Below are 16232 nucleotides of genomic sequence, written 5' to 3' on the forward strand. Positions count from 1 at the left end.
TTCTTTGGAAGAGAATCAAGTAAAAGGCTGGAATAGGCCCAAGTTGTAAAGAGTTTTAAATGCCAAATCAAAGACTGTATTTGGTCCTAGACGTAACAAGGAGCCACTGTAGTCTGTTGAATAGGACAATGACAATATCACCCCTCTGGTTTGTTTTAGCAAGATCACTTTGAAGGGCAAGTAGTTGTTACAGTGGAGAGAATACCCACCCTGGAGCCAGAAGGACCCAAATTCAAATGTGGCCTCAGACACTTAGTACCTGTAACTCTGGATAATTGGGCAGAAAATGCCACCCGCATCCAGAAAAAGAACTACGGAGACTGAATGTAAATCAACACATCCTATGTTCACTTCTTTTTTCTGTTGGTTTTTTCCATGTTTTTTTTCCCCTTTACTCTGATTTTTCTCACTCAACATGATTCATAAATCAATGTGTGTTAAAAAAATAAAGAAAAAACACAACAAAAAAAAAAAATCTGGGAAAGTCACTTAATCCCTGTTTGCCGCAAAATAACACACCCAAAATTATTTTGAGAGTAAGGTAAGACTTGGATGTCTAGATAGGTGGGAGTCGAGGTGAGGAGGTGGAGAGATTAGATGGCAGAAAGATTTGAGACAGGAAGACCTTAGTGAAGGTAAGAGGTGGTAAGGGCCCAAATTAAGGTGATAGTTGTAGTATGAGTTGACAGAAAAGGGCATGATGTATGAGAAAGATGTTAGGAAGGTAGAAATAAGATTTAGCAACTGATTGGCTGTGTGAGGGCAATGCCCATGAGGAGTTAAAGATGGCACCAGGATTGTGAACATGAGTCAATGGAGGGATAGTAGTTCATCCCACTGCAAGAGGGAAGTTCAAAAGAGGGGAGAGTCTGAGGGGAAAGACAGTGTGTTCAGGTTTGGATTTAGTAAGATTGTGACGACTACAGGGCATCCATTTTGAAATGTCCATTAAGCAATTTGAACTGATCGGGAGCAATGTGGGTCTGGTTACAGAGATCTGGCAGTCATTTGTCCAGAGATGATAATTGGACCTGAGCTGATGAGAACACTAAGAGATCCTAGGCCAACCACCCTTGGGAACACCCCCAGTTAATAGAGATGTTAGCGGCGGAGGAGTGAGTAGATGATTAGGGGGGATACCCAGGAGAAAGCAGTCACAAAAACCCAGAGAGAAAAGTATCATGGAGAAAAGAGTGATCGGCAATACAGAGATGAGGATCAAGAAAAAAATAGATTTGATGAAAAAGAAATCACTGACAAATTCAGGAAAAGCGATTTCAGGCCAGAAGCATTTGAGAGGAGAGGAGATCTAGTTGGTGACCTTTCAAGAACTGGGGAGGATTCTCTCCACAAACTCCACCATTCTGCTGGAAGGGCTTTCTCCAAGGTCCCCGACCTTCTCCGCCAAATCCAGTCATGACTGATTCTTCCTGACCCAATTTGGGGTTTTCTTGGCAAAGATAGTGGAGTAGTTACCATATCCTCCTTCAGCTCATTTGACAGATGAAGCAAGCAGGATTAAGCGGCTTGCCTGGGGTCACACAGCTAGGAAGTATCTGAAGCCAGAGTTGAATTCAGGAAGATGAGTCTATCTGACTCTGGCTCAGTACTTTATGGTACCAATTAGCTGCTCCGTGTTCTAGTCTTACCCAGTTGAGCCTTTCATACCTTGTACTTGACCCATTTGCGAACATAGTCCATGCCGTGATTGTGAAATAGCCCATTAGGACATTCAAGGAACTGAGAGAATTCCTGGTAGTGTAGACTGGCCAACCAGGAAGGCCTGGGTAGAATTCTCCCCATTGGCCAAATTTAATATGTGAATGTTACAGGCATGGCAGCCATAGAATGTATTGGATAAAGTATTGCAGGTGGTAAGAGAGTTTCTCAACCAATAAACCTAGCACCATGCAAACCAGTGGACTTTCAAATTACACATGTCACCAGTGGGGCTATTAGCCCAGGATCCCATCCATCCAGAGCTCAGTGAGGCAAGGGGACAATGGAAAGACTGCACTCTTTGTCATTTTACTGTTTCTTACCTTATTCTTTGTCCTTGTCACTAAACACTAAAGGTTGGGGGAAAAAGTCTTAGGGACTTCCCAATACTATAGCAGAGACTTGGGACTCTTAACCTTTTTGTGTTCTAGTCCCCCCTGTGAAGGCTTTGGGTATCAAAAGGATGCAGGAACTGTTCCCCCAATTCCTGGAGCTGCTTCTCCACTCCACCTACTGACCTCCCTGGCTTCTTTTAAGGTCCAGCTAAAAGCCCCCCTTCTTTTTTTTTTTTTTAAAAACCAGAAATCTCTCCCAGCCATTCTTCATTCTGAGGCCTTTCCTCTTAATGATTTCCTGTTTATCCTGTGTAGAAGTTGTTTATATATTTGTTTGCTTGTAGTTGCCCCCATTAGAGTGTAAGCTTCTTGAGGGTAGGGACTGTCTGGGAAGAGAAGGTACTTAATTTTTTTTTTTTTTTGTGAGTAGGTGCTTATAAATGTTTATTAATTGAAGTGGTTAGAATGATGGAAAGATGTGAGTTCAGCTCCAGCCTCAGGAACTTTGTAGCTATATGATCTTTGTCTTAGTAATGAGGATCAAATGAGATATAAGTTGCTTAACACAATGCCTGGTACATAGTAGGTACTTAACAAATACTTCTTCCCTCTCAAAATCATGTTCTTAAAGGCATAAAAAACCTAGAATTCCAAAGGAAACTAATTACCTTGAAATAGTTATCGAAATACTAATAAGCAATTTCCTAGGACAAAACCCTCATAGCATAGAGGGCTTAAAACTTCACTAAGATTTTTGACACAGCCAGTATATATCACAAATTCAGCATGTGACTTTTAGAATTCCTGATTTTCTGATTCTTTTTGATCTTCATTCTGTTCTCTTCTGTATATTTTTAAATACTTCCCTTTCTTTTTTCTTTTCCTCTCTCGCTGTTCCCTTTGTTTACTTCTCCTGCCTCTAAAAAATCACTTTGTGTGTGTGTGTGTGTTTACATACTTATCCATATATACTGTCAGTGGGACTGGAACAGGCCTCTAATGTGAGGATGGTGATGGCATGTGTATCGGGAATCTAGTAGCTGTGTACTTCAAAGTGAGTTATAGTTCCCCTGTCAGGCTCTTGTGTGGATGATGAAACTTGTTCCTGGGTCCTGTGGGAAGTCTCCAGGTTAATTGTCTCAAGTCTTAAGGGTTTTTGAGCCTTGCAATCATTCAGTGGAGTACAGAACCAGAGTTAGTGTGGCAGGAATAGGAGTGCAGTACCTGGTTTGGTTATACAGGAATTGTTACTATGTCAGAAGACAGGATGGGTGGATTTAGGCTGCAACACATCAGCTGTTTGTGGCTCTCAAGTCCCTGGGACATAAGGGAAGCTGCAACAAATCTAAAGAGTTCTAAAGAATAATATGAATATTATGAATAATAATATTCATTCAATAATAATATGAAAATCATAAATCTCTCAATGAATTCCCAATGCTGGTCAAAGCAGTACATTTTGCCAGAGTGGGATCATCCAGAGTGCCAAGGATTGTTGATTCGAGCTCAGGGTACTGCCTGCTTGCTTGCTTAGCCTTAGCTCTGAGAAACAGGATGTCTCAAAACTTGACAAACACATAAGCAGCTAGGTGACTGAGTAGATAGAAAATGGGCCTATGGTCAAGAAGGCGTGAATTCACCCTGCCTCTGGCGCTTATTAGCTATGTGATCCTGCACAAACCATTACATCTCTTCTTCATTTTCCTCATCTGTAGCAGCCATTTCCCAGAGTTGTTGTGAGAATCCCATGAGCTAACATACATACAGTGCTTTATAACCCTTAAAACAATAAATGCTAGCAATGTACAAATATCTGTGTATTTATGGGTACATGTATATATATATATATATACACACATATGGATTTTATATATGTATACACCCACAAACACATGTATATTACATCGGTTTACACACATGGGTAAATGGTTAAAGGGGCAGCTAGGTGGCTCAGTGGATTGAATACTGGGCCTAAAGTCCATAAGACTTAAGTTCAAATAAGATCTGAGATGTTTACTAGTTGAAGGATCTTGGACAAGTCATTTAACCACTCTTTGTCTTAATCTACTAGAGAAGGAAATGGCAAACTACTCTAGTATCTTTGCCAAAAAAGCTCTAATTATTTAATAATTTAATTATTCATATAAATCAAAATCTAGCTGTGTGTCCATTTTCCCAGGTTTCTCAGAATTCATCTCTTTCATAATTTTTTAGGGTGTCTCACCATTCCCCATTTGATGGGAACTTCTTCAGTTTTCAATTTTTTTATGATGGAAAAAGATGTTTTATAAAGATTTTATAATTTATAAAGATTTCTGTTCATATGGTTCCTTTTCCTCTTCTGTGCTTTCTTTAAGGCCTAGTAATGATATTGCTAGGTTAAAAAGTATCCCCGTTTAGGGGCTTATTGGGCACGGCTCCAAACTGCTTTCTAGAATTGTTGGACCAATTCACAGCTCTTCTAAAAGTGCAATAAAGTGCCTGTCCTCCCACAGCCCCTCCAACAATTGTCATTTTCCTTTTTTGTCTTCTTTACCAGTCTTATGGGTGTGAAGTAAAACCTAAAAATTGTTTTAATTTGCATTTTTCTAATTATTAGCCATTTAGAACATTTCTTCAAGAGAAATGTTGATCTCTTGGATTTTTTTTTCCTTTTTGAAAACTGCCTGTGTGTATCCGTTGAGTGGTCAGAGAAATGGAGGGAGGGAGGAACAGAGCCAGACCTTGAAGGCTTGGTAAGTTTGAGATGGACAGAGGGAAGGAAATGAAGTGAACAGGATTTGCAAGGCAGTGGTAGGAATAATAATAGCATGTGTTCTTCTCCTTGGCTCAGCATCCCTAGGAAGAAAATGGTACAAATATTATTGTCCCCATTTTATAGAAGAGGAAATGAAGGTCTAGAGCAGGGGTCCTCAAACTACAGCCTGCAGGCCAGATGTGGCAGCTGAGGACAATTATCCCCCTCGCCCAGGGCTATGAAGTTTCTTTATTTAAAGGCCCACAAAACAAAGTTTTTGTTTTTACTATAGTCCAGCCCTCCAACAGTCTGAGGGACAGTGAAGTGGCCCCCTATTTAAAAAGTTTGAGGACCCCTGATTTAGAGAATCAAAGTGGCTTGGCCAAGGTTGGACAGTTAATTAGCAGCAGAATTTAGTATAGTGAAAAGAGCGCTCGTTGGAAGCCAGAAGACTTGGGTTCAGATTCTGTGTCTTGTCCTAACTACTTGTGCCACCTTGAGCAAGTAAGTCATCTGGTATCCCTGGGCCTCAGTTTTCCTAGCTATAAAATCAAATGTAGACAGTTTGATTTCCAAGGTTCCCTCCAGCACCATGTCAAGGTTCCTATGATCCCAGGTCTGGCTTCCAAAGCCTTTTTTTATTTCTTGTTAGTGTTATGAACTGAGTAGGATCTGGCTCTGGCCATGGTGAGAGCAGCCAGGCTGAAATTCAGAGGGCGGGAGAGGTGGGCTCGTGGGGTTCCTGGGCATTCATTAGCTTCTGAAGCTGTCTGTATCCTCCCGTATATTATTTGCCTTGATTTTACCTCGCCAGGTAATTGAGCCTCTTGATTAAGTGGCCCACTCTTCCTGTCCCAAGCCCTGAGCAGCAGGTCTGAGAAAAGGGCCTCCCAAGACCACCCCCCCTTCTGCAACCAGAGCTCTGCTATGACTAATGCAAGTTTATCATGTGACTGGAGGTGGGCGCTGAGCCCGCTTCAGTGGGGGCGAGCTATCACTCCCCCTCGGCACGTGTGTGAGTGACAGTCACGGGGAGCTGGGGTACGGGTCCTTGTCTCGTGCGACAGAATCCCAATGAGGTTGCTGTCCCAATCCACCAGCTTCCTCAGCCAGCTCCAGGACTCCTTGGGGGTGTTCTAAAGAAAATTTTATTACTTTTCTTCCCTCCGGATTCCCTCACCCCCTTGCCCGGCCAAACACAGTTGGCAGCAGGTGTGTAGGAAGGGACACTGGATTTCGAGGCAGGTGGCAGAGTCTGAACCCCAGCTTGGTTTTTTAGCTTTTCTGGAGCCTGGGACAGATCCCTCTTCTCTCCCTAAATCTCAGTGTCTTCACTCTTTATCTCTAAGCTGACCTCGATCTGAGTCTGAGTTCTTGATGCTCCCTCACTCCCGACTCGCCAGCCAGAACCTCAGAGATTCATTTGTATCTAGATGCTTTGCTTCCTGGGAACATTTTTAAACTGCCTATCTTGGCAGTCAGCGTTTACTAGATGTTTGGTGATTGCATGAATGAAGTTGGGTAGTGTCAAAAAAGAACCAGATAGAAGCTCTCTAAAGCCTCTTTCATCTTTTATCCTATGGGAAAGACTCTGAGGCAGTTCGACAATTGCAGGAACACCTGAGTTCACATCCATCCTCAGATCCTTAGAGCTCTGTGACTGGGCAAGCCATTTAATCACAGTCTGCCTCAGTTTCTTCATCTGAAAGTGAGCTGTAGAAGGAAATGGCAATCCCCAGTATCTTTGGCACAAAACCCAAATCACAAAGATTTGGACCTAACCAAAAATGACTGAGCAGCACAAGAAGACAATATGTGGCCTGCTGGGACCCCTGAGTGTGGTTTTTATCCTGAATTTAGTGCCACTGATATAGGGAACCCCTAGGTAAGCAGTTTCTTCTAATGCAGATCAGCAACTTTCCGGGAACTTAGTTTTATACAGTTGACTCAACACTGAGAAGTTAAGACAAAATTTACTCAGAGTCATCTTGCCAGTATATATTAAAAGTATGACTTGAACCCGGTTTTCCTGCTTTTGAGAATAGCCTTCCAGGGGCAGGTAGTGCAGTGGATAGAGCACCGACTCTAGATTCAGGAAAATCTGAGTTCAAATGCAGCCTCAGACAAGACACACTGTGTAATCCACATTGCCTCCCCCCAAAAAGCCTTCTAATCAGTATTGCTATTCTCAAATGGTTACATAAATAATAAAAATTTTCATTTACATAGTAGCATCTAAATTATTTTAAGACAGGTATTGTCTCACTTTTGTCTTTGTAGCATTTAGCACAAGGCTTTGGAATATTTAATAAGTACTGATTAATTGTTTTAAGCATAAAACTTTTTTTTTGTACAAACAACTTTGTAAGGCAGGTCTAATAATTATGGTTCTTCCCCTTTTATAGATGAGAAAACAAAGACCCAAGGAAAACTTGATTGTCTGACACATTCTCCCTAAATCTGGAGCTTGTAGCAAAGAAACTGGTCCTGTCCCTCTAAGGCATGAACTGCCACCCCTGTACACGAGAGAATACACAGACTCCGGAACTGGGAGGGGTGGGGAGGTTGGTCCCAGCAGCCAGTGCATAATGTGCTCTCTCCTCCGCCTGTTTGCCTGGCTCTCAGTGAGCCTGCCTTCCTCTCAGTGGGAGGGTCCCAGGGATAGTGATCATCACTGAAGATGTCAGAATGACACAGATGGACTCACCCTGCAGCCCTGAGCTCTTCCTGACTCATCCCTCAAGGACTAGGGGAGCATGGCGTGCTTCTAAAATTTAAAACTACCTGAGAGCAGAGGCCCCCGGCAGAGAGAAAGCTTTTCTTCCTGTTTCTTCATTGGGTCCAAAACACCAGCTCTCCCTGGCCAGGAGCTTCAAACTAGAAGGAGACTCCCAGAGACTCTTATAGCCCAGGCCTTGGGCTAGGCCTGAAATCAGTTGTGTAGTCATTTTTCAGCCTTGTCTGGACTTTCTTGACAGAGATACTAGAATGGTTTGCCATTTCTTTCTCCAGCTCATTTGACAGATCAGGAAACTGAGGCAAATGAGGCTGAGTGACTTGCCCCAGTTAGGAAGTCTCTGAAGTTGGATTTGAATATAAGCCCTTCTGACTCCAAGCTCAGCACTTGATCTTGGAGGCACCTTGGGAGTTTATTGAGTAGGGAGTTGGGAGGAAGGAAGGATTGTAAGTAAGACTTAAGAAAGCTGGAAAGATGGGGGATGAAGAACTTCAGAAGCCAAACAGAAGACTGAACTCATTAAAAATGGGGCAGTTAGGTAGCACAGTGCACAGAGTGCTGAGCCTGAAGACAAAACTCATCTTCCTGAGTTCAAACCCAGCTTCAGACACTTCCTAAATGTGTGGCTCTGGATAAGTCACAACCCTGCTTGCTTCATCTATAAAATGAACTGCAGAAGGAAGTGGCAAACCACTCTACTATTTCTGCCAAGAAAACCCCAAATGGGGTCACGAAAAGTTGGACAAGACTGAAAACCACTGAATTTTCGTCACGGAAATAGGAAGCCACTGGTGTTTCTTGAATAAGGGAGTGACCTTCAGTGTGTCAGTTAATAAACATGTATTTATTAAGCACCCACTGTGCGTCAGAGACTGACATGGTCAGACCTATACTTTAGAAAAATCACTTTGAAAACTGAGTGAAGGACAGGCAGAACTAGGGAGGGGCTCATTTAGGAGGGCCTGCATCTGGGAAGTGGTGTCGTCAATGGGGAGATGTCAGGAAGGTAAAGAAAGGTTTTAGCCCCCCTTGTTTGTGGGGCAGGGAGAGGCCAGTGGGGAATCCAGGATGAGTGCTGAGTTTCCAACTTGGATGGCTGGGAGGATACTGGTGCCCTCCACAGTAATAGGGAAAGCAGAGGTGGACAGTGGATTCAGGCTGTGATAATGAATTCCAGTTTGGAGTTGTTGGATTTAAGATGACAAGACATACAGTTCAAGATGTCCAGTAGACAGCTGAAAGCAGGGACTAGAGGTCGGGAGGGAGAGTAGGAGAATCATCTACATAGAGATGATAATTGAATCCATAACAGCTGATGAGATCAGAGCTGTACCTTGTGATAGGAAAAAAACTGGAAGCAAAACCAGTGCCCATCGATTGGGGAATGAGTGGACAGATCTCGGTGCATGAATATAAGAGAGTATTACTGGGCTGTGTATAAGACAGGAAAAAGTATGAGGGATAGTGATTATAACAACCAGCACCGGTACAACACTCTGCAAAGATCCATAAGGTTTCATTTGATCCCTCCTTGAGAGGGAGATGCTATCAGTGTTCCCATTTTGCAGATCAGGAAAGCTGTTGAACTCTTAAAGAATCATCATAATCAACTGTCTTGATCCTGGAGAGCTAATGAGGAAACTCCACCTTCTTCCTTTCCCTGGAGGTGGGAGACCCACAAGTGTGGGGTGAGGATATGCTGTTAGGTGGATGCAGTTAGCTTTGCCTAAATCATAGGATCAGAAGTCTGGAGTTGGACCGGACTTCGACAGCCATCAAATGAGTTCCCCTCATTTTACAGATAATGCTTTTCTTTGGCAACTAGATGTCAGGGTGGGTAGAGGCTCACAATCAAATTAGAAGTCCTGAGTTCAAATGTAGCCATGGGACCCTGGGCAAACCACTCAATCCCAGCCAGTTTCAGTTTCTTCTACCACAAAATGGGGATTCTAATGGCACCTGTCCTCCAGTCGGGCAGCAGGTGGCACGGTAGGTAGATTGCTGAGCCTGAAGTTAAAAAGAGTCATCTGGCCTCAGACACTCAGTAGCTGGTTGACTGTGAACAAGTAACCCTGTTTACCTCAAGTTTCTTTATCTGTCAAATGAGCTGGAGAATGAAATGGCAAGCTGCTCCAGTAAGAAACCCTCAAAAAAGATAGATAGACACAACTGAAAAATGCATTTTTCATTGTTATTGTCAGGATCATAGGAGATTTTTTTTTCTTTTTTCTTTTTCTTTTTTGGCTGAGGCAATTGGGGTTAAATGACTTGCCCAGAGTCACATAGCCAGGAAGTGTTAAGTGTCTGAGGTCTGATTTGAACTCGGGTCCTCCTGACTTCAGGACTGGTGCTCTATCCACTGCGCCACCTATCTGTCCCCATAGGAAATATATGTAAAGAGCTTGCCACGATGCTTGGCATAAAGTAGGTGCTTAATTAATGCTTGTTTCCTTTTTTCTTCTTTCCTTTCTCAGGAGGGGTGGGTTTAGTAGGGGCTGGATATTGAAGGACTGATGTAAAATGTTTTTTAAAAATAAGATAAAAGCCCAAGACAGAAATCAAACTACTATGAAGACCGATTTTTGAGGGCCACACTCCACTTGACATCTGATCCCAAGACTCTTGGACAGCTAGCCCTTTCCCTTCTGCTTTGCATGTTGTTGCTCCTTTCTTGGTATCCCTCCTCCTCAGTTAGTAACCCTGGTTTCCAAAGCACCCGGACGCATGATCTCATTAGCTTCTCACAACCACCCAGCCAGATTAGCGAGGCGTGATTAGCCCCATTTTATAGATGAGGTAACTTGGCCTCCCTGGGGAATCGCCCCAGGTCACACAGCTTTTGGATGTCCCGGGACTTCATAGCCAGCTCTCTCCCGGTGTTCATCCTACTCTGTCCCCTTCCCAGGACAGGTCCCCGAGGAGGAGGCTGGACAAAACGGACAGAACCGTGGGAGCCGGGGTCCCCCCAAGATGGTGTGCATGAATGGCACCGAGACGGCGCAGCTGAGCACCAAAGCCAAAACTGAGCGGAGGGTCAGCGCCTCCTCCAACCCCTCCCGCAAGGCCTGCTCTGCCAGCAGCAAGATCCGCCGGCTGTCAGCTTGCAAGCAGCAGTGACCTCCCCCACCCCAGGGCTGGGGCCCACAAAGGTGAGCAGTGGTCTCCCCTTTCCCTCCCCCTCAGTCGGTGGGGCTGGCCACCTCTTTCTGGCAGTGCCTCCTGCCCCCATCCCACGCCCCACAGGCGTCTCTTCGGAGCCCTGGCGCGTAGCAGACACTTGCTCAAGGGAGATACTGCTTAGGAAATGGCAAATGGCCGGCTTTGGGCAGAGCCCGGAAGGGAATGGAGGAATCTCTTATTTCCTTTAGTGCCCAGGGACAAATCCCATGGGAGGCCTTCTGGGGCAGACAGCCTTGGCTCCTGCCCTCCCTGCTTGGGGATAGCTGTCAGCTCGAGTGGAAGAGTCTGTTCTCCCCATGCCATGGCCCCTGCCCCCCAGTGCCCACCTCCACTGCAGTCCAGGAGAGCTTTTGTACCCATCAGTGATGACTGTGCCTTGCTGTGTGGGTGGGAGACTGGGGGGAGGGGGGATTGGGAAGGAGGCCGGGGGTGGATGACAGAGTCCCAGCCGCCTAATCATAGCCTGAGTGTTTATCCCTGCCTCTGCCCGCTCTCCTGTGTCCCTGCAGCAGGAGCCAGGCTGACTCATCCTGGACAATGGCACTGGCTGCCCGGTTTCCCCCAGCCCCGGAAGGAGGCAGCTTGCAGAGGGAAGAGCCCCCGGTGCTGCAGTGCTGGGCTCCCCATCCATTTGGGGATTCTGGATGTTGTCCCTCCTCCCGCCCACCCCCCATAACATGATCTTCTCCAGGCCAGAATTATAGGCCCTTCCGTGGCCCTACCTATTGAGGGGAGACTTGGAGGAACCTCTCTCCCAGTCTGGATTTTGCCCCTTGCCTAGTCCCCCGAGCCCTAGGCAGAGCCGGCTGGGCAGCTAGGGGCTGCCCAGAACACATGCGTGTCTTTAACAAGATCTCCAGCAGCCATTCCCAGGGGACTTGTGTATCCCAGTTCTGCTCCCAGAAGGAGGCAGCCCTGGGCTGCGTCCGCCCCATCCTCCTCCCCCTCGATTCTGTTCCTTCTGAGCTGCTTCTGGTCACATTCCCAGCTGACTGTCCTGCTAGGACCCCCAGCCCCCCTTATTCTCCCTTCCTGGGCTGGAAGGCACAGCACTCATGCTTCCAGAGCACGTCCTCCCTCCATGTCTCAGTGACTCATGCTCCTCCTCCTCCCCTGGCCCCCTGGCCTCTCAACATCCGCCTCCTCCCTGCTCGCCAGCCTTCCAGGGCTCTTATCTTCTGGAATCAGAACCAGCTAGGTAGGATGGGAAAGTGCCCTGGCACACCCCCCCCCATCTCCCACTCCCTTTCTCTGAGCCCAAGGAGTTCATGTTTAATTCATAGATCTGCAGTGAGTCACCCCCTAAGGCAGTCAGAGCCCAGGCCCTGATCACCTCATCTCCATCACCACCTGCTCTTTTGTCTCCCACCCTTGATCCCTGAGGGAGAGCTGGGTCTGGGCTGGGCCCCTCATGGAGGGAACCCATGGAGGCTGGGAAGGAGCTGGACATGATCCCCCTGGAAGTCTCTGCTAGGAGCAGTCAGCTCTGGGCCCAGATGGGCTGCGCTCTGGCAAGCTCCTTCTCCCCAGAGCCCTAAACATGAAAGGTGCCACACTAGGGGATGTCTGAACTCTTCCTCCATTAAGGCCTGTGACTTTGGAGACCCCTGTCCCCGACCCCTTTATTGTATAGTTTGGAAAGGCCTAGATGATTTGTCCGTGTCACACAGCTGGCATCCATATCCACACCTAAGCCAGACACCTTTTTCCTCAAATTCACAGAATTTGGAAGTCAGAAGGTCCCTTATTGGCCTTCCAGTCCCAGGCTTCCAGGAGGTTTCTAGGGAGGGGAAACCTGCTGCCAGTTTTTTCCCAGGGAACTTCTGGAGAGCCCTGATTGCTTCCATCTTTCTGCCCTAATCATCTGTGACACTTTATTCTTCTCTGAGCCTCAGGTTCCATTTCTTCTCCATTCAGAGAAGCCCCTGTGGCCACCAAAAAAAAAGTAAATTTTTTTTCTAACAGTTAAGAACAAAGATCCTCTGCTAAACAAGGTATCTAAATAGGTTTATTAAAGAGGTGATTTTTTTGTGCAGATACAGCACCCCGGTTTTCTCTTAGCAAAGGAGGAGCACGAGGTGTTGAATCGAGAGTGGGGGTCAGAAGGAAGACCTGGCGTGAATCCCAGTGCCCCCATTCAGATGTGGCCCTTCAGGTTTCTCTTCTATGAAATGAGATCTGGAATCTTTAGGGGCTCTAGAGCAGAGGTCTTGAACATGAGGAACCTGCACCCAAACCAGATTAAAAGAGAGTTGGGAACTATCTAACCAAATGAAACATCAATCATATTATATTTTAGGACTAAGTCAATATGAAGTCTTATGTATAGACTAGCAGCCCCCCACTTCAACCCTTTCTCTAGGTTTTCAGCTTCTTCCTGACAGGTCAGAAATAGTAATACTGTGTCATGTTCCTTTAGGTTTTCAGTGGTTTTTCCTCACAGCAATCTGGGGTGCAGGCAAATGTAGAACAATGGAAACTGAGGCAGCCCCTATTAGAGAGCTTCAGTGAGGATTTGGGAAGCTCAGAGCTCCGGTTTTGAGCTCCGTTGCTGGTCTCTTGATAAGGGCCAGTTTTGCAGCTCTCGCTTCTGACTTTTCCTTTCGTCTCTTCCTCAGCATCCTGTCTTGGGGCCCCGTGGGCCAGAGAAGCATCCCAGGCCGTTTGTTCTCCGCGTCTTCTCTTCTTGCCATGGACACATCCCATTCCCTCTCCTAACCGTTCCCCGGGCAAATGAAACCTCCACTCCGACAAAAATCAGTTCTCAGACTTGAGGAGACGACAAGCTGCAGGTTGCCCGGACCCAAGAGGAGGGCAGATGGGGCCTGGACACAGGCCTTTCCAGGTGTCCCCCTCTCCCAGCTGCATCCCCCACACACCTACTGGAACAGCGCCTTTTGCCAATCACCCCTGCCTCCAATTCAGCATCTCCATCCTGCACTGCTCCCCCTTCCCCAAGGTGACAGGAGGAGAAGAGCCAGGAAGGAACTCTGGGGGGGGAGCAGAGGCTACTCTTCTCTCTGCTCCTGCCCAGTCCGTCCATCCGTCCGTCCTGCCTGATTGTCCATCCATCCTGTTTTCTACCAGCCAAGTCCAGCTGTCCAGTGAGAGCGTGCCCTGCCCTGCCCTGCCCTTCCAAAGGTGGACAACTTCTGTGCAAAGCCATCATAATGCACTTTATGTTTTAAACTACTGGTATCTATTTTTCCCCCCTTATTTTTGTTTTTACTTTGCGATATATTAGAGATTCTCCCACACATTGTGATGTTTAAACAAATCACAAAACAACAGAAACAGGTATTAAAGAAATGAACCTCTCCTATTAAAAAAAACAAAACAAAACAAAACTGTGTTGCATGCTGTACAGGGCTAAGAGAGGGAGATTTTGAGTGGCTATCTTTTTTTTTCTTTTTTTTAAGAAAAAAATAAAACAAAGAGGTGGATTTGAGTTGTGGTCATCAGAGCCGTCTAGAAATTCTTGAAAGGGGATTATGAGGCAGACCCAGCAGCAGCAGCAGCCTTTTTCTGTCTCTCACCTCCTGAGGAGGTTTGCAGCCTCGCTTTGTTACTCCCTTGCAGTGTAACTTTGGCCCTGTCCCTCCCTTGCCTGAACTTCAGTTTTCTCATCTGTATAATTGGGTTGGCCCCATTCCCTTCCAGCAGTAACATTCTGCTGTGTTCTAAGATTCCTTCCAACTCTCCAAGGCTGTGGACCTTATCAGGACAACTTTTTCCTGGTGCAATCCTCACAATGTATCTTAGGGAGGACACCCGGGATAAACTAAGTGTCAGTTTTGAAGATTTCCTCCTAATCTAACTAGATTGGAGAGCTCCCTCATCCCTTAATAGGACAGGAAACCAGGAGAATGTTAGGGGATGTTGGAGACCCAGAGGCCCTCCCACCCTCTCCAGTTCTGCAGTTTCTGATATAAAATGGGATACTATCATGCTTCTTGAAGATTGGCTGAATAAATGGGAGACCTATGGGGACGGGGGTGAAATAATGAGATGAGGATCTCTAAGATCTTAGTGGTCCTCAAGGTAACAAGCTTCAAAGAAAAAAATTGGGTTCAATGGAAATGATTGGGAAGCTTAGTTTCATTTCCTTCAAGAAAGGATTTCAATCCAGCAATCAGAGGGGGCTGCTTAAAAAGGAAAGAGCGAGCTCCCTCTCACTAGAAGGGATTCCTTCTGGCATGGCTGAATGATCATCTGTTAAGGGATGTTGTCCAGTGACTTCTTGGGTGAGATAAAACCTTGGTCTACATATCTTCAGATTTTTTTTTTTTAATTTTAACCTTTAAAAGAGGATTTCCTCTAGGACCCAAATTTCCTGGCTTAGGACACCAAATACCAGAATTCTCCGAGCATCTTCCCCAAGTAGGGTTCTTGCTACTAGGAACTAAGCTCTAGAACTTTTAAACTATTTCTTTTCCCCTCCTTGATGGGGGGAAAAACACTTCAAATGATAGCTGACCTCATAAACTCCTTCCATGGAGTCAGTCAGAAAATGAGGGTTCACACCTCGCTTTATTGCTATGCAGAAGCCAAGTCACTTTAATTTCTTTAAATACTTTGGGGAAGGGGGTGACCACCTAGCTCCCAATCCTTTCAGAGAAGAGACAGGGCACCAGCTTCGGATCACTGTCGCTGAAGGAAAACGCCTTTTGTCCCATTTTGTGGTGGCCATTTCTAGACAATCCTCTATAGACAAAAATAACAGCACTGACAGCCAGGTAAGGCTGTCGTTACCTGTGGAGCACAGAAGCAACAACCTTGGGGATCAGTGTATAGTGATCTTTTTAATAAACTCAATTGAAAAAAGTTCCAGCATTCGACTCGAGCACACAAACTAGGCCCAAAGCACTTTTTTGGGGGGGAAACTTCAGGCAGTCAGATTGTAGGCTGCTGCCAGGCATTAAAGCTTAGAAAAACTTTTAACCTCAGTGTTTTTACTTAGATTAAAAATTAAAAAACCAAGTATTGTTTTTCAAGTGCTTTGGACAACAAGAGACTCACAAACAGTTAAAGAGGAAGAAGAAACAAAATGGGACCCTGTGAAATGTCTGTTCACATGCAGAAATTGAAGCAGGAGAAGGAAGGGAGCCCCCCCAAGCAGAGTGGGTGGAGGATCCCAGGGGAGAGGGGTTAGATAGGACTCTAGTCCCTCCTGGCCCCCCAAAGCAGGAGTCTTACAGATAACAGCTTTACGGTTTGTTTTTGTTTTTTTTCTTTCCATGAAAAACAGAAACCTGGCTAGCTATGCCAGGGAGAGGGGAGAGTGATTTGGGAAGCAATTATAATAAATAATAATTTAACACAACAACAACGACAAAAACCTTTGTTCATTCAATTGGGGGTAGGAGGTGGGGTTCATTCAGTGGAGGATAGGAGACCCTCCAACAGGCCACTGGAGCCCAGGATTGGCACTGGTGGTCAGGCAGTGACCCCACTCCCACCGGAGCCCCTAGCAATGGGCTAGGAGGGCAGCCTCCTGACCAATGTGATGAGGAAAGTGAAAAGC

At 45.9% G+C, this 16232-nt stretch overlaps 1 protein-coding gene across 1 annotated transcript in view; it reads left to right on the forward strand.

The window, feature by feature from the left end:
- The window catches only part of STK11 (serine/threonine kinase 11), a 165681-nt gene extending 151525 nt beyond the window's left edge, over window positions 1-14156 (forward strand). The window contains exons 9-10 of the mRNA XM_051972162.1: window positions 10434-10677; window positions 13327-14156. Coding sequence (XP_051828122.1) covers window positions 10434-10645 — 212 coding nt within the window. The 3' untranslated portion in view covers window positions 10646-10677; window positions 13327-14156. The remainder of the gene's footprint in view (window positions 1-10433; window positions 10678-13326) is intronic.
- The last annotated feature ends 2076 nt before the right edge of the window (window positions 14157-16232 follow it).

This window comes from Antechinus flavipes, chromosome 1 (assembly GCF_016432865.1).
Source record: "Antechinus flavipes isolate AdamAnt ecotype Samford, QLD, Australia chromosome 1, AdamAnt_v2, whole genome shotgun sequence".
Classification (NCBI taxonomy): Eukaryota; Metazoa; Chordata; class Mammalia; order Dasyuromorphia; family Dasyuridae; genus Antechinus; species Antechinus flavipes.